Source organism: Schistosoma mansoni, chromosome 5, assembly GCF_000237925.1.
Source record: "Schistosoma mansoni strain Puerto Rico chromosome 5, complete genome".
Classification (NCBI taxonomy): domain Eukaryota; kingdom Metazoa; phylum Platyhelminthes; class Trematoda; order Strigeidida; family Schistosomatidae; genus Schistosoma; species Schistosoma mansoni.
Genome location: NC_031499.1, coordinates 495,521 through 514,676, shown reverse-complemented (window position 1 = coordinate 514,676; position 19,156 = coordinate 495,521). Strand labels below are relative to the sequence as shown.

Below are 19,156 nucleotides of genomic sequence, written 5' to 3'. Positions count from 1 at the left end.
TTCCTCTTCTTATATGGACAGTTAATATTCATTGTGTTGCTTTACTTAAGTAAATTGTTTTGGTTTTTTGTGTCATATAGTTGATTAGTTTTTATGCTGTGATTCAGCATCAATCAATCTCTTAGAAAATATTTTACTTCCTGAAATTTTGTGGAATGATTTAAAATTATCTAACCTAATCTAATCCCACACTGTTTGTTCCGAATTTTTTGAAATTACTGGTTTTAAACGACCAAAAAAGCATAACCAACAACATTATAAGCTTTATGTAAAAGTTATCAACCCCTATGATATTTTCGGGGAAATACTTCTATGGCTTTCTTTTCATAAAAGTAGTAGAGAAAACTGAAAAAAGACTTGCATTTACTGTCACAACATACTAAAAAGTTATTGGAAAAAAGGGAAAACAAAAATAAACTAAATAATATTCCTGAGTTACTGAAAATATTTAGAGACTAAAGTATAAACAAAACAAGACTAAACTCGCAGACACGACTTTTAGAAATGTTCCTTGTTCGTTATATTTATATTTATTCAATTAATCATGATCATTTAGCATAGCCACACGAACACTGATGACTGAAGCAAATGCTGTCCATAAAGCATATGGAATCATTAGATTACTGGCATTGATATTGATAGAACGAAATAAATATACACATGTAACAGCACCGCCAAGAATTCCCAAGTTTATCATAGCTCCCTTTGGAAAATATATGCATAAACAAGGAGTCAGAAAAAGGTAATACATTTGACATTAATAACATATTAGGCAAATCAAAGTTTATGCAATATTTATGCTGTGATTAAAATATAAGGTATTTAGGGCTATGAGTTAGCTCTTAGTTAGTATATGACAATCAACACTATTGATAGCTTGCTACGTTCAAGAGTGGGGGTAGTAAGGCTTCCCTGCCGTAATGCTCCCATATGACACTTTTATAACCACTGTGAGAGAAGTCCTACTCTTCGCTTTCTCGAGGCGAGTGTTGATTACGGAAGTAATGGCGGAAAGCGAATCTCCAGCGCACTACCGAAATTGATGGACACGAATACCCCACCTTGTGAAATTGAAAAACTGCACTTCCAAGCCACAGGCTTCAGGATTTTGGAAGATTAAATGGTGTGAAAACCTATCTTTGGTCAATAGCTATCATGGGATTGCATCTCTTGATGTTCCTATACTGTCTTGTGGATCAGGCTTCAAGGTTAAAGGCTAAGGGAACGGCTTTGTAAGACCAGGTGGACTGTTCTTCAGAGAACCCTGAGTAACGTCCAAGTGTTAGAGGCAAAATACAAGTCAATGTTGCTAGTCAAATCGTCCGTGATTCCTTGTAGTTATGTTTAATGAAGAAAAACTGTGTGACACAAATCTGTTGCGTATGCTCGAGAAGTGTGTGTTACTGCAAAGTTCATTTTATTTACTAATGGCAGCGTATAACAATACCTTTTGCTATTGAAAGTTTTGATAACTTAAACTATGTACTCCAACTAGTGAATATATTCCAATATTCAATGCTTCAATTAAGGGACCCGGGAAGTAGCCTAGCAGTCTCACATTTATGACAATGTATAATTATGACGAAACTGACATGCTTTCTCCACTTTATAACTACCACAAAAGATAAGTGTTATCTGTATAATTCAGGTGTGCCACGTTTTGGTCTGGCCGCCCCTAACTTTCTTCCAACCTACTCCTACACCATGGAACATTGCTCGTCGGGGCAGTCGGTGGTTGGGCATACGTAACACGTGTCCCAGCCATCTCAACTGATGAAGTTTCACTACTTCATCAATCGATTTGCCACCATTACCTAGTACCCGTTTCCTAACAACTGCATTACTTACTCAGTGGTCCCACCATATACGAGCAATGCTTCGAAGACACCTGTGATCGAATACTAGCAGCCTACGAATATCCTCTACTCTTATCGGTCATGTTTCACTGTCATAAAGTAGGACGGAACGAACTGCTGCACAGTAAACCCTTCCTTTGGTTGCTAGACGGATATCTCGCCTACGCCATAAATGACGCAAGTTGGAGAAAGCTAGACGAACCTTCTGTATCCGTGCTGAGATTTCGTCACACACCAGAGTAGGTTGGAAGAAAGCTAGGGGTGGCCAGACCAAAACGTGGCACAAATCAATGAAGTCACTGACAATTGGACTGAGCCATGTTGGTAGGTGTAGACTACCTGGTTGGGATTCGCGAGATGACAGCAACCGATGGTTAGAGACCTTGAATGACACGGCTCAAAATCGTTTGCAATGGCGAAGGTGCATCCAGTCTTTGTGTTCTACCAACTTCTGAATTCCTCATGTCTCTATCTTTTTCTCTTTCCAAATTTATTTCACTGTACTATACTCCTTCAATAACATCTTCAAACCCTAATCTTTCACATAATGCTTATACTCTTACTACTTCTACCACTATGGGATTTGAATCGACAACTGTATCTCTGTGCTAATGTGGTATGGCAACTCGAACTGATGTACGTACGTACGAAGTTCTACGTTGTGACTGACTGACTGACACACCAGACCACGAGGGCTGATGAGACTCCCAAGATAAGTGAAGCGATCAACACGCTCAACTACTTCACTCCCTATCATTAGTTCAGGTGTCCATGCAACTCAATCCTGAAGTAACATTTTGCACTTCGAGGGAGAGAATCGCATCCCGAACATGCCTGCATTGTTGCTTATAGTGGTCAGAAGGCTCTGCATTTTGTCAGAGTTTTCCCGAATAAAACTATGTCGTCGGCGTATTCTAAGTCAACAAGTGAGTCTCCCGGTAAAAGTTCAACTCCTGGAGATTGAGATGATGAAAATGTTATCTCTAAAAGCATGTCAACGACAAAGTTAAACAAGAATGGCGAAAGTGGACAGCCCTGGCGAACACCACTTGAGGTAACCAATTCTGATGACAGTTCGCCATAGGCTCTAACTCGACCAGTTGTGTTCGAGTAGAGAGCCTTTATGAGGTTAATGTACTTCTTTGGTACTCCTTTCAGTGACAAACACTGACATAGCACCTCACGATCAACGGAGTCAAATGCCGCCTTAAGGTCAAGAAATACTACGATTGTGGGACGTCTGAATGTATGTCTATGTTCTAGGACCTGACGTAGAGTGAATATCTGGTCTATGCAACCACGTCCAGGTCGGAAACCAGCCTGTTTTTCTCTAGTCTGCTCTTCACGAGCTTTGGTTAGGTGCCTAAGTATTATTGAAGCTAATATTTTAGACGCTATGTTAGTAAAACTGATCCCTCTGTGATTGTCACAAGAGGACTTTTGTCCTTTCTTATAGACTGGCACAGTCAATGATTGGGATCAGTCAGATGGAATTACGTCCAGTTCCCAGATTCTACCTAAGACCTCAGTCAATCTCGCTGCTAGTACTGGACCACCATCCTTAAAAATCTCAGGAGTAAACCTGTCAGGACCTGCTGCTCTCCCTCGCTTCAGATTTCCTATAGCTTTTTCAACCTCGCAGAGGGTTGGAGGACTTACATCAATTTTCCATTCAGGACGACTGGGGATCGTGGGTAACTGAAGTGCGTCTGTTATGAAAGTTCTGTTCTGAGTAAATAAACTGAAGACGCTAACTGATCAAAATTTTGAATGCTACCATCGAATATAAAATCTGAATAAGAGTTTCTTAAACCACGCGTTCTATTCAATTCGTTCCCGATATTATTCGTACACTGAAGCAGGTCGAACAACAAATAGGTTTGGATGCCTTTGAAAATTCGTGACATTGATGTTAGCTGTAAAGAAGACTAATGTTTAAGACTCTAGGGAAGTACCACGCATTCGCCCTTCATCTGTCTATTTCGAAACATGTTTCAAATGAGCTTATCCGGAGATCACTAGGCACTTTTATTTAGTGGGTGTTGGCGTCTCAATGAAAAATAGACCAGAAACAGCATCAATCAATTGGATCCTCGTTAACAGCCGCTTGTATTGTGTTAGGATTAGAAAGTTCCTTCAATGTGAGGAAAGACGGAAGTAGGAAACGATCTACTTCTTAATCTACACCTACACCTGAACAGGTTACAACCCCAATGCAACCAACGAAAAGTTTACAGTCAGTAAATTTATATCAAGGAAGCAAAATGGAGAACTTCTGTTCAGAAAACTGACTGGGTCGTCCGCAAAGGCTTGGAAATAAACCACTGTTCTAAAATCCTGGAATAGAGCGAAAGTCGTCATCATCTTTGAAAATGGCCTATGTAATCCATGCAGCAACCAACTGGTGATAAGTCTACTCCTGATTTTCTTTGAAGTATTGACTTTTTTCATAGTTTGTAGATTGCATAAAACCCGTGGAAAACTGACTTGTGAGGAGCAGGCTGGTTTATATTCAAATTACGAATGTATTAATTACCTATTAACACTTCGCCAAACGTTCATGCACCAACACTTATCACAATTGTTGTGTTGCTTGATATCAACACTACCTTCGATTCGTTGAACAGGACTGTGATTTGGCGTTACTTATCGAAGAGGGGTGTGTTTTTCAACATTTTGAATGTTTTGTACACAAACGAATCAGATAGAGTGAGAGGGTACAACTATCTCTTGCAATCGCTCTGTTTGGGCAGTGGTGTTAGGCAGTGTTGTTTAATTACATCATTGAATATAAGATCATATACGTTAAAACTGTTGATACTTCATCTACACATCTAATGACTAACACTAATATCACTCTAAAAACGCCAAACCAAATAAAACCAACATACATATTTTATTTTGTGCTGTCCAAAAAACACAGGTGTCCACGACCAGTTAAGTAAAAGCTGAGCACCATAAACAGCCAAAGGAACCATCACCTTCTCATGTGGTGTATCTCTCCATACCAGATAGGACGCAGCTCCCATGCAACCATAAAGTGCACTCCAAACTGGTCCAAAAACCCATTTGGGAGGTGAGAACGATGGCTTTCTCAAAGTATCATACCAGTACATATTTTTAGAAACAATCCTCTGTCCAACAAATGCTCCAACAAATGGCAAAGCAATAAAAGGTGACGCATGGAGAAGAGATACTTCAGACATAATCAAAAGGTCTTAGCGAGCAGTAAATTATTTCTGAGTGGGAAGTAAAAAACCAACAACGAAATCCATCAATTATTTCCATTCACCAAATGATACAAATAAAATTAATGAGTATCCATCGTGCGAATGTTGACTCGTGAATCAAATACATAAATACTAGCAGTAATAGAGGACTAGAAAGTGTATTTATCTGGTCGTTAGTTTTGTGGGATGTTATGATTTCTCTTATTACGGCTCAGCTACTCTTATTCTTTAGTATTCTTGGACACTACTTCACTCAACAAGCCCCAAATCAGAACACGGTTGAACAGGAACGTAATTATATTCCAAATAAAAATGTTGGATGGAAGTAGGAATCACATGAAAAACGTTAGTATATCTAGAATTTCCACACAAGATTCTAAGGTCTTCTCCAAGTAATCACTGGTGCTGATTGATTAAGAAATAGCCAATCATGCAACCAGAAAAGTTCATCACCTTAATAAAACGTTTCCCTAAGTTTAATTCATTTTTGTATTGATTGCTTGAATCTTCCCATAGATGTTTAGGAACTGCAATTGATTAGTCTCTTATCGGCATATGCGCATCTTGTGAGGATCGCCTAGATATTGCCTTCGGCTTACAATGCTTGTGACTGAAGGCAATATCAAGGCAATCCTCACAGGATGCGCATATGCTGGTAAGAGACTAATCAATTGCAGTCTTACACATCAATGGGAAGATTCACGCAACAAATACAAAAATGAATTATTTTTTTGTTAAATATCAGTCAGTGGTAATATAGACTAGTTTAAAAAATTTCAGCATAAACGGAATAAACCATAAAATTAATGGAAATAATATCAGTCAGTCATGTGCTCACAATTAGATCGGTGGTCTAAGTTGTCTTATTATTTATTTATTTCACCTAATAAACTCCGGAGCTTTCAAATTTTTGCGAGATTTTAGGAACGCGACGACATGTAACTTGTGTCTTACTAGAAGCCAAGTAAAACCTAGTAGCATTTAGTTACTAAGGTGGTTAAAGTTGATAAACGTGAATATACCAAAGAATAATAAAAGGAAGCTTAAGAGTCCACTTGGAATTTAAAATGACTATTTATTTGAACACATAAATATTAGTACGAAGGGGCACAAAATACATGTGTTTATTTATCTATTTAAACATAAATATTGGTACAAGGAAGCACCAGATACATATGCGCCACACAAATCTCATTTGATTTGTGTGAGGGCTGTGATACTGCCTAGGTACCGAAACTGAAGCAGGTGGTTTTCTTAGGGGACCACACCCGGAGCCTTTAACCTAAAAGCTTAATCCACAAGGCAGTGTAGCATAGTGAGGAGATGCAGTTCCATGGCAGCCGGTGATTGATGACTGGTTCATAGGATACTGGAGCCCATGTACACTATTGATTGGGAGTGAGAGTTTCCCAACTCCCCTAGGTGGACTTTCCGTGTCCACCAACCCGGTTGAAGCGCCGGACATTCGCTTTTCGTCCTCTCAATTTCGTAAACAACACCCCTGCTACGAGAAGGCAGTGATTAGGACTTCCCTGGCAGAGGCTATATACATCTGACGGACTTCTCGCTCTTTAGAACAGGTAGGCTGAGTCACCGAGGTGATGGCATAGTCTTTCTCCAGAAAAAATACTTAATCCATGCAAGCTGTCGAGACGTGACTCAGAGACACATGTGTTGGTGGAGTGCCGGCAGAAAATGTAAAGGGAAAGACAATGGAGTAGTTGCAATGTATCATAGCCCTAGATGTACAGTAGACGATTTCGTCCTAAATGAACTACAATCCTGGTCAGGAAATCCAGAAAGCTCACAAAAGGTGACTTTAACGCATTGTAGGGGCAGTGAAATGTCACTGAGCCCTGACCAAATCATTCGGCAGTTGGGTCACTGAATATCGAACAGATCATCGATCTCTGTCAAAGTCAAGGGAAAACAACGCGCATCAGGTAATTGTATACCATGGACTGGCACATGCGGTGGTCTCGCTATCTCTGTATTCATTCTTACCAATATATTTCTATAATAACGTTTTTTGTGTTATACAGTCTCCAAAGAAGCCATAGTACTTTAATACGTCGAAGGGGTAATCCACGTTAGATGCTGACCACGAGGTGACTTTGAAGTTAGCTGGTTTGTCACACCGTTCCCGTCTAACTCTTGTAGGCCTCCAATCATAAGACAGAGATCATCAACGTTGATGGTCTACAGCACCATATCCAAATTAGGCTAACACATAGATGGTGTGTTCAGAAAACTCGTCCGATTACAAAATGTTAAGAACGAAAATCATACTATCTTTAGTCCAATACATTAAAGATCACCCCAGAGATGGCTTAGAGCACTCATCTTTCACCCTAAAATTACTCGTTGCTAACGGCGATGTTCGTCAAATTAGGTAAATTTCACTTAAAGAGAGAAGTGACCGTGTGGTCATCACATTCTACCAAGCATGGCTACCGGACAGTCCTAACAGGTAGAGACGAAAGAAATCAACTATACAACCACTACTTAAGACCGAAAATTCTACTCGGAAGCATTAGTGAGAAAGACATGATATTGCCTCTGAAAGCTATATAACCAAGTAACTCGGACGTTCGTACCCTTGACAGTTCCAGAAAAAAAATCAACTTGTCCAAACTACGACCAACCATCTGAAGCTACTAGTTCCAAAAATCAGTTACAGAACGAGAACGCATCCATGGATTTCTATTCTAATTGCAGGAAGTGCGTTTCAGATGACATGGGTAGACCGAAACACAGCAGAAGCTATGGCAAACAGTTTTTCGAGTCTTTATGTATGAATTTCAAATCGACGCACAAGCTCTAGAAGCTATGCCACAAAATCACTTAACGTAGACTTTAACTTCCACGACGTTCTAAAGAGACGAAGCTCCATTGAGATGAAAAGACCAGCAGGACCAGATGAACCATACCTCAGTCGGTTGAGATAAATTGCAATATATGTTGCTGTCCCGATCAGTAAGATATTTAAGATATCCCTCAGCCAGAGTTACCAGTGGACTGAAAGGATAAGACTGTTAGTCCAATTCACAAGATAGGATCGAGGCAACATACACCTAATTATAAACCCATTATCTTCAATATCGTCATAATTCGAATACTGGGAAGAATAATCGAAAATGCCATTATAACAGTCATAAAAACCAAACAACTAGTCAATTAGTAAACAGTACAGTTTTAGGAAACGATTATCGCGAACGGAAATCCTGACAGCAAAAAAGTTACAGAGATGGAAAATTAGCGCGACGACACTATAATTGATGGACGACCTTTGAACGAATCTTAAGTGACCTTGAGAAATATTAGCCAATCAGGAAACCGTTAGTATAGAGTAAAAACATTATACAAAACTAAAGAATTAAAGTGGATACACTTCTTCTACAAGGTTCAAAAGCTTGTCAAGGTTAGAAAGAGGTTCAGAGGTTCTAAAATCGTAATGCATAAAGTAGAGGAACTCATCTATATGGCTTCATAATGGTCGGTCTTATAGTGTCATTTATATCTAGTGATTTTTTGTAACAACAAATTAAAGATTACATATTTTTCCTAGTTGTCACACTTTTTATGTAACCACACTTATATTCGATATCTATTGTTTCTCTGTATCAACGGTAAAAAAACGAATACTTTTGTTTGGATATATATAACACTTCTTCACTACCGCGATTCTTAAAATAAAAACGTATCTGCCGTCTATTCTTCTGCTTTAATGGCCACGGCCTTTGATTGAAGATTATAATGGTATTATAACATCCTTTTAGGCCTTTCCACACTACGTTGGAGCTTTGGCCCGGATCATTACTGAATAATACTACTGGATATAATCTTCTTCATTTTGCTGTTAACTTCATTTTGTTGTTAACTAAGTGAACTTATTTGTGGTTGTTATCTCAGAAAGCAGCTTACAAGCAACATTCATTTCCTAACACTGTTACCATTTTGTTGCTCAATATACCTTTTTGTAATTTAACTGTGATTTGTTACCTTTTGCGTTAATCATAGACACACGCTTAGGTTTGTAGTGTTAATTCTTTTGGTATATTGTTGGTAACTTTGCGTATTGTTATATTTTGATTAAGCTCTTTCGCTGAGGTCCACCACAGTCTCTGGAGCCATGATTAGGTCACAAAATCACTCTCCGCCTCGACCACATAGCTTCAGTATTGCTTGTGTATACTCCGGTTGTGTAAGTTTGTCATTTTTATTACGCACATATCCCTACAATACTCATACCTCTGGACAGCCGAAGCTTCAATACCATCTGCGAATATTGCAGTCACTGTTACTGGTGCTTTTATTATACAGTTCACAGCAATTATTAAAATTTGCCTTAGTCCAAATCTGGATCGAGCGAAAAAGTTCTTATTCTAGCAGACGTCTTCCTCGAACATACATTACATCGAAGGACAACATCACGGTAGTCTGCACGAGGTCTACAAGTCATTTGATTACCGCAATTAAAAATAAAGGAAATCCTTAGTAGTCTCATTTATTGTTGCGATTTAATTGCCACGTTTTCTCTAAAATCCTCTGTGAACCGATTGTACATGAGCATCAGGTACTGAAATTGACGCTGTAGCCCTGAAGTCCCTCAGATGCTTCTGACTGGTTAATCTATATGTTATAGTCTCGCCAGAAAATCTAGGAATTGCTGGACCTCTGGTAATGAGCCAAAGACCTAGTAAGTTGTAAAAAAAAAGTAGGGATAAACTCGAAATGCTCATCGTGAAAACTAGTCCCTAATTGAATACCACATAAATTCGTTTTAGACTCCTGACTTATCATATATTACATGTATAAACGACCATTCGGATACTATGGAAAATGTACAGGGGGCAACTACCCGTGAAATACCAGAACTAAGGTGTCTACCATACATAGAGAGGCTTAAAAAGCTAAAGTTTTCACTCCGTCCTACCGCAGATTAAGAGGTGAACTGATTTTGAGGTAAAGAATTCTAAGACATGATTTTAGACCTGATATATTGTAGCTGTAAATAATTCCCCAAAATCAATAGCTTTCTAAGTGTTCGACATTGGATGCTGACCACGTTGTTTAAGTGGACTTGTTTAACTGAAGGCTTTCGGTCATGCATCCGTACCAGATCACGTTTCAACTCGGCGTGGGACACTGCTCCTACGTTCACTATTCAGCTTAGAATAAACGTTCCTTGATATATTGATAACGTATCAAATATATCTTTCCTACCTCTTCTCGTCTGACTTCTGATTTTCATTGGCCAAGAAGGTTTCGATTATAGAAGGTGCTACTGGTAGCTAATTGTAAAGTTAGAATACTAGTCGTATCCTCAGTGGTGAGACCGACGTGATCTGGTACACCAAGCCAATAAACTGTGAGTCTGTTCCTTTTTGGAACATTATTGTTCACTGTTATTCTTTATTTGATTTTTATATATTGTGATATACTTTTTTTCGCGAGTTTTTCCGGATATATTCTAATTAAATATTTTACGTTCTTTACATTACTATGACGGAACAGTCACCTAAGGTTTTTAAGTTAAAATCTATTCCCCCACCCTCGATTCAATTAACGCCATTTTGGCCTGACAATATCGAGTCCTGGTTCTGCTACGCAGAAGCTGATTTTTGCGGGCACGGAATCACGGACTCGCGCACACGATTCCTCGCGGTAGTTAAGGCGTTACCGTGCGAATTCAACAGGTACGTAACACCTAGTATGTTTACTAGTGATGTTTCGGAATCTTACGAAACGTTGAAACGATCAATTCTGCGACGTGGAGATCTAACCGACCGACAACGGTTAGACCAACTTCTCAATAATATCGACGCACAACATGGTTCCGCGACGGACATGTTGTTAAGGATGAGAGAAATGATAGGTCAAAGAACCCTCGACGATGGCCTATTCAAACAGCCTTTCTTATCTAAACTCACGAAACAGGTGCAGGCAGCGCTCGTCTCGTTCCAAAACAACGCCGTAGACGAGCTAGCTGCATCTGCTGATCGAATTTTAAAAATTACCAAATCGACTAGCGCCGAGGTCTTTTCAGTCAAAGAAAAGCCTCAAACGACCCAGAATGACATCTCGGAATTATTTCATACACTCACACGCTATCTTCGATTTCGTAATGACCGTAGTCGGTCAAGAAACGCGCGAAGAATCGTTTCACGTAGGCGATCTGTCTCTCGACCACGAGAGACAAATAATCCTGACTAGTGCTGGTATCACAATCAGTACGGTAAATCCTCTAGAAATTACAGGAAACCCTGCAATTACCCGAAGTCTAAGGCGACTGACACGAATAAGATTTCGGGAAACTTCCGAGCCGGTACGCGTTAACGGCAACCGTAGCCAGCGAACATAGCCGCCTCTTTTACGTCACGGATGTGGCAACGAAAGTTCGCTACCTCGTCGACACTGGCGCAGAAGTTAGCGTTCTTCCAGCAAATCCCAACGACGGACTTCGCGAGTCTGTTTTAAGTTTACAGGCTGCAAACGGAAAGCCGATCGCTACCTACGGTAAAATGTACGTCTACCTTAACGTGGGTTTACGCAAACCCATAGACTGCATTTTCGTGGTTGCAGATGTTTCTATGCCAATCATTGGTATAGACCACAATCTACTCATCGATACACGCTCACAAAAGTTAATAGACGGAAACACTAAGTTATCCGTTTGCGTAACTCCTTGTTCTGGTTGCAGGTTATCCCCAATCGCGATTAAGCACGCCATAGACCCCTTATATCAGTCATCACTCAACAAGTGCTCCGGGATATACCAACCGCGACCAAAATTGCTGTGTGTAACCAGCAATGTTACACATCACATCTCGACAACAGGACCACCTGTATTCCCGAAAGCCCGTCGACTCGTTCCCGAAAAGACAAGGTTGACTAAAAATGAATTCGAACATATGCTAGACTTGGGAATAATTCGACTGTCAAATAGTCCATGGTTGATACTTCGTTGATACTTCGTCAACGTCGGAAAATAAACCTACGACAACGCGTTCTGGAAGAAGAGTAAGATTTCCAGAACATCTAAACGATTATTGCACGTAGGACACAAACTCTATCTTGAATTTCCTTTGAGTTGTTTGTCATGAAAAAAATTTTAATGTGCTCATTTATATGGTTTTATTCCAAAGAACAATTTGTTTACTAATAAGCGTATTATTTCTTTTATATAAAAAAACGATTTTTCAATCGCTTTTACGCCGTCGCAAGCGTATTAGTTCATTTACTTTTTCTTCGCTCACCTTGTGTCCTTATACAAGTGCGGGTGTGTTTCGACATGCACCCACACGTTCTATTTTTTCTTTTCCAGGACGGCTGGAAAAGAACGATGAAGTCTATAAAGAACCGAGATTTTCAATTGTATTTTGCTTTACGATTACTATATTGTATTCCATGGCTCTTTATAGTAAGGAAAGACGACCAGATGCTGCTGAACATAGCAGGCTATCAGAAGAGTGTTTACCAACTACAAAATCGTTGGGTTTAAACTTCTGGCTGGCCACGTCGTAGGGTCATCACTATCTCACTAGGGGGGAGTGATCTGTAGCTGTAAATAATTCGCCAAAATCAATAGCTCTGTAAGTGCTCGACATTGGATGCTGACCACATTGTTTTAGTGGACTTGTTTAACTGAAGGCGTTCGGTCATACATCCACACTAGGTCACGTCACAGCTCAGCGTGGGAAACATCTCCCACGTTCACTAGCCAGATTAGATCAACCGCTTCTCGATGTATTGATAACGCATCAAATATATCTTTCCAACCTCTTCACATCTGACTTCTGATTTTAACTAAGTGGGGGACGATTCGAATATAGAAGGTGTTACTGGTTAATAGTTGTCAAACTACAATACTGGTGGTATCTTCAACACTTTTCCTTCCCTTGTCCGTGGCCTTGCACGAACTCGCTTACTTTCGGCAGCTCCGCTTGTAAACTTTTTCACGTCTCGTTATCCTTTCGATACCACGAGATCAACAACCAACATATATTTTTTCAACCATTAACAGCCTTCTGGTTTTCTGCCTACTGAGGGATCCACGTCGAAACCTTGCACGTAATATTCGTGTAGTGGTGATCATAGTCAATCGTGACTCGACGCCATCTACAGACTCAAAGTCATGCTCAAAACGAGTTCTCGATTCTTAACTTTCACTCACCTTGCCTCAATGAAACACAACTATGATAATTCTTCAATTTCTCATCTACCGCTTGGCGGACTGGCATTTCTTTAACAGCATTAAGTTACTTCTTATTCTCGACTTGTACCCATTCCTCAACTTTCGTTGAAGCAGCAACCACAGACACGTTACACACTGTGGGATCCTGGATGACTGTCGATAACTTGGGAAATCAGACTGTTGCTTTTCTTACTGGAAACAGTCCTAGCACTGAGATCAGGTTATTGAGGCTTTCTCAGCTCGCCGCCATTTGGTGGGCGAAAAAAAAACTAAATCCCATTGTTTAAATTTTATTTTTGCCAGACTTCTATATAGACCATCCTTTCTATATTGGCCCATATAGACCAATCGACCCTCACCTTATTTGGGGTAACTACATATAAATTTCTTATCGACAAAAAGATTGATATTTGATGTGTCAAAATTACGCTTGCTAACTCTCCGTTCACCATTGAAATTGCTTTGGACATATCGCTGTTTGTGTCAAAGAAGCACTACTGGCACAATCACGCGCAAATATTTTTGCTTAGCCATTTGAACATCATAAGCGTTAGATGTGTGCAAACTTCGTGGCACCAACATTTCGAATTCTAAATATAATACGTTCGTTAGTGCTCATATAGTTCTCCTTGATCTAAATTGCGTTATTTCTGGGATTCCTAGCTCGTATAATAATTCGAATACTTCTAATTATCACAGAATTATTGGCCATTTACCAGGCGGTTAAACATTTATCTCAAGGTAAAGATTTCCTAATACTCACAGATCACAAACCTTTGACTTACACCTTTGATTCCAAAAGCGGTCTTTATACCCCTGGAAAAATCCGAAAACTGGATGACACTTCCCAATTTTCGACCAACATAGTTTACAACAGGTGAATCAACCTTTTTTGTCAGATTCATTATCACGTTTTCACGTGGATGCTATTTTCTCCACCAAAATACTTGGTTAATGAGACGTTGCATGTCTACGTGCGGATGATTTTGATCTTGGTGCCTGTGGACAAAATTCAAGTATAACGTTAAAAAGTGTTCCAATACCACATTCCGACTTTACTATGATTTATGACACTTTGACTGGGACACACACATTATTTGTACCAGCGTTATATAGAGGGAGATTATTTTTGACTGTCTTTACTGATTATCCCTTCCATGAGTCTGTGCTACTGTGAGACTGATCGCAGAAAGATTTGTTTGGCCAAATGTGAAGCAGCGGACCAGAATTCGCTTACAATGCAAGCGCAGCAAAAGTCATAGGCACAAAGTTACAACATCGTCAATATTCAGTCTACCCGACCATCGTTTTCCAAATGTCCATGTTGATTTAGTTGGTCCTTTGGCTCCATCTAACGGATTTAATTATGTATTTAGCGCATTGGACCATCTTACTAGATGGTTAATTGCATGCCAAATAAAAGACTTCCCAGCAGAAAATGTCGCTGCCGTATTCCTTGACAGGTAGATTTCTAATTTTAGAGTACCTCCTACAGTTACTTCCGACAGACGTTCACAGTTTCAATCGCACATCTTCAATGAATTTACACACATTTTGGAAACCTATCACATCACTACACCATCACACACCATTCCATTGAAGATACCACCAGTATTGTAGTTTGACAACTATTAACCAGTAACACCTTCTATATTCGAATCGTCCCCCACTTAGTTAAAATCAGAAGTCAGATGTGAAGAGGTTGGAAAGATATATTTGATGCGTTATCAATACATCGAGAAGCGGTTGATCTAATCTGGCTAGTGAACGTGGGAGATGTTTCCCACGCTGAGCTGTGACGTGACCTAGTGTGGATGTATGACCGAACGCCTTCAGTTAAACAAGTCCACTAAAACAATGTGGTCAGCATCCAATGTCGAGCACTTACAGAGCTATTGATTTTGGCGAATTATTTACAGCTACAGATCACTCCCCCCTAGTGAGATAGTGATGACCCTACGACGTGGCCAGCCAGAAGTTTAAACCCAACGATTTTGTAGTTGGTAAACACTCTTCTGATAGCCTGCTATGTTCAGCAGCATCTGGTCGTCTTTCCTTACTATAAAGAGCCATGGAATACAATATAGTAATCGTAAAGCAAAATACAATTGAAAATCTCGGTTCTTTATAGACTTCATCGTTCTTTTCCAGCCGTCCTGGAAAAGAAAAAATAGAACGTGTGGGTGCATGTTGGAATACACTCGTACTCACGTAAGGACACAGTTGGATTTATTTACAGCTACAGAGTCTGTTGTACACTTAAAGAAAAAAGTAAAGTAAAACAGTTACTGGTAAAATTGGTTCTAATAATAATCGTTCGCAATATATCAATCATGTTCTCGTCACAAAAGTAAGTCACTACAAGTTAATAAAGGAGCTACGAAACAAGCTAACGTCTCAGGATATCTCTACGGTTACCTTGCTCAAGTTTTGCAGACATGATGGTCGAATGGACTTGAAACAGAATCAAACCAAGCTGCTAGAAGTGGTATTTAAGTCTCCTAATATAATTAGCTCAATACAACTGAATAGACATAAAATTAATCGGTTAAGAGCTTGTATTAACTTACATTTATGACGAGAAACGCGATTGGTATAATGGAAACATTTATTACTGTAACCAATTGTACCAGTGATTGTTTTACTGTACTTGTTTGTTCAACTGTACCAAACACACTTTTCCTTCTGTTGCCTGTGACCTCGCAGGAACTCGCATCTGCCCGGCAGTTTCGCTTGTAATGTTTGGCACGTCACGGTATTCTTTCGATACCACGAGATCGCCAACAAATATATCTTATCTGGACCAATAACAGCCTTTTGGTTTTCGGCCTATCGAGGGATCCAAGTCCTTATCTGGCGCGTAATCCACATGTAGTGGTGATCTTAGTCAATCGCGACTCGACGCCATCTACATCTGGTGAGCCGAATTTTCGAACACGTTTCAGCCTCTAGAAAACCTTACAAAGAAGATTAACACGGTGAGTCTATTATCTATCTATCCACTTTTGTTGCACATATTCGTATTGATATTTTTCAATATATGATGTTCTGACAACAACCCAATATGCTGGATAACGATAAGAATAGAATTAATACAATAGATTCAGAAGTACAGGCAATCAGTTTTCGACCGGTACCCTTTATCTCCCACGATCCGGAAGTTTGGTTCGCAGCACTGAAGTCTCAATTCGAGATCCGCCACATATCGAACCAACGGCAAAAGTATGCCTGCGCTCTGGAAACTCTGACTGGGGACCAGTTAACAGCTGTCCGTGAGGTCGTCCTCAGTGCAAATGTACTTAACGTCTACGATCGTCTCGGGGAGACAGTCCCTAGACATTTCCTCCCGTCAAGGGAAGAACGACTGAGGACTTTGTTAGCACGTCACCCCATGGTTGATGCTAAACCGAACCATCACCTCACGCGCCTGCAATCTCTTGCGGGGACTACGACAGCCGATCCCGAAATCGTTAAGGAACTGTAGCGCAAATCTCTACTAGCAAAAGTACAACCAAATATTACGGCTCTACTCGAGGACAGACCACTTAACTAGGTAGCCCTCATAGCAGATAAGATATCGGCGCGGACTAGCATCCGAGACAATTATATAGTTGCCTCAAAATCACGTTCGAACATCGATCTTGATACTAGTCAACCTACATCTCATTGGGATAAGGATAAATGTACTCACACCCGTCTCAGTTTTTGAGACCGATCCAATGAAACAGAACCCTAGGTCCCCGACCCAGGTCACGCTCTCGTGAAACCGTAACAGCTCGTCCCAAGCGGGCATCTTCTAAGCCATGCCAAAAGGCGATTTCGGAAGCGATTGCTGGTTGGTGCGTGTTCCACCCTGCCTTCGAGGCCAGTGCCCGCCATTGTCGAGCCTCCTGCACATACGGGGCGGGAAATTCTCGAGCCGGCGAGTAAATGCGGCCGGCCCTTCATCTCAGGTTGGCCGTTCATTTTATGTGCACGATTATCTCACTAACGCTAGGTACCTAGTGAATACATGTCCCAAGTTTCTGCTGTACCTATTGCTAACAGTAAGTCTCAAGATACGATGCCTCGACTACGCGCTGCGAATGGCTCAGTCATTCCTACCTATGGTACACGACAGTTTACGGTCAACCTGAGCAACCGACGACAGTATCTGTGGACGTTCACCATTGCCGATGTTCCCACAGCAATACTCAGTATCGATTTCCTACAGCACTATGAATGACTGGTTGATTCACGTAGGCTGCAGCTAATCGATACTTCGTCGAACAGCAAATTCATGGGCTTTAAAGATCACACAAACGCGTACCGAATCACAGGTGTGTTTCATTCGCGTGACGATTTATTTCACAGTTTATTTCAGAGATTCTCTAACTTAACTAAACCTCTCGAGGAGATCCCATCGGTGACCAACCGTGTGGTACACCACATAGTCAGCGGCGGACCACCAGTTACGGCAAAACCTTACCGACTGGCGCCGGACAAATCAGCTTTCACTAAACGTGAGTTTGAAAACCTACTAGCTACTGGTATTATTCGTCCTTATCACAGTCCCTGGACCTCACCTCTCCACATCGTACGAAAAAGGGACGGGGTTAGCTGGAGACCATGTGGAGACTACCGAGCATTAAACGTAGTTACGCGCTTCGAAAGCTACCCCATCCCCGACATACATGACACCACGGCATCACTCAAGGGCACGACTATTTTTTCCAGGATTGATCTGGTACGAGCATATCCCAGCCACTCTTGAAGACATCGAGAAAACCGCTATCGCTACTCCTTTCGGTCTGTTTGAGTTCCTACGAATGTCATTTGGAGTAAGGAATGCTGCTCAAACTTTCCAAAGGTTAATCGAGAGCGTAGTACGAGACATAGATTTTGTTCACGTCTATATTGATGACCTACTAATCGAATCGTCAAACGTAGATGAACATTATCAGCACCCAACACTACCATTCCAGCGCCTTTCAGATAATGGAATAACAGTCAACTCGGGCAAGAGTGAACTTGGTAAAACGGAAATATAATTCTTAGGTCATCTTATTAAGGAAGAGAGTATTCTACCTTGTGAGGATAAAGTATGTGCAATAATGGAGTAAATTGTACTGTCCACACTCAAGGAACTGAAGGCATTCCTCGGTTTAGTCAACTTCTGCTGACGTTTCATCACACACGCGGCAGAACGGTTACGACCATTAACCGAGTTACTTGGCGGTTGTCCCCGCAAACCAGAATTGAACGATGCTGCGTGTACTGCATTTTCAGAGATCAAAACGGCCCTAGCTCAAGCCAAACTTCTCGCTCATACTGACCCATCAGCCACGCTTAGTATAGCTGTTGATGCATCGGATTTCGCCATAGGAGCCGTTATGCAACAGAACATCTCCGGGAGTTGGCAAGCTCTCGATCCAGGTGAATGCAGCTACTTTGCCGTCGCTAAGCAAGTGATCCTTCATGCACAGAAGCATAGCATTCTACGCTTCTTTCGGTGCCGAGAAGAACCCCTAGCTACTAGCTCAGGTACTATCTTATGCGATACTTCTAAGGGTCTCCCTCGACCCATCGTACCCTCTGCTCACCGTCGTCTCGTCTTCGATACCCTCCATGGTCTATCTAATCCAGGTATCGCAGCCACACTACGCCTCATCGCTGCACGATACATCTGGCCGTCCATGAATAAAGATGTCCGTATGTGGGCAAAGCAATGCTTACAATGCCAACTATCAAAAGTGCACAGGCACGTAGCCGCCCTCATTTGCACCTACGCTACGCCTGATGCTCGCTTCGATCACGTTCATATGGACATTGTGGGACCATTGCCACCATCGCATGGGTATGATCACATGCTCACGTGCATCGACCGTTTCATC

General features: G+C 40.9%; 1 protein-coding gene across 1 annotated transcript; it reads right to left on the bottom strand.

Annotated features, from left to right (window-relative positions):
- Window positions 1-248: 248 nt before the first annotated feature.
- On the bottom strand, window positions 249-8,339 carry Smp_102510 (putative peripheral-type benzodiazepine receptor). The gene is made up of 3 exons (XM_018797551.1): window positions 8,278-8,339; window positions 4,748-5,095; window positions 249-703 (listed from the first exon to the last, which is right to left on the bottom strand). The coding sequence occupies exons 2-3, from the start codon at window positions 5,060-5,062 to the stop codon at window positions 539-541; spliced, it is 480 nt and encodes a 159-aa protein (XP_018652582.1). The 5' UTR covers window positions 5,063-5,095; window positions 8,278-8,339; the 3' UTR covers window positions 249-538.
- Between the last annotated feature and the right edge of the window lie 10,817 nt (window positions 8,340-19,156).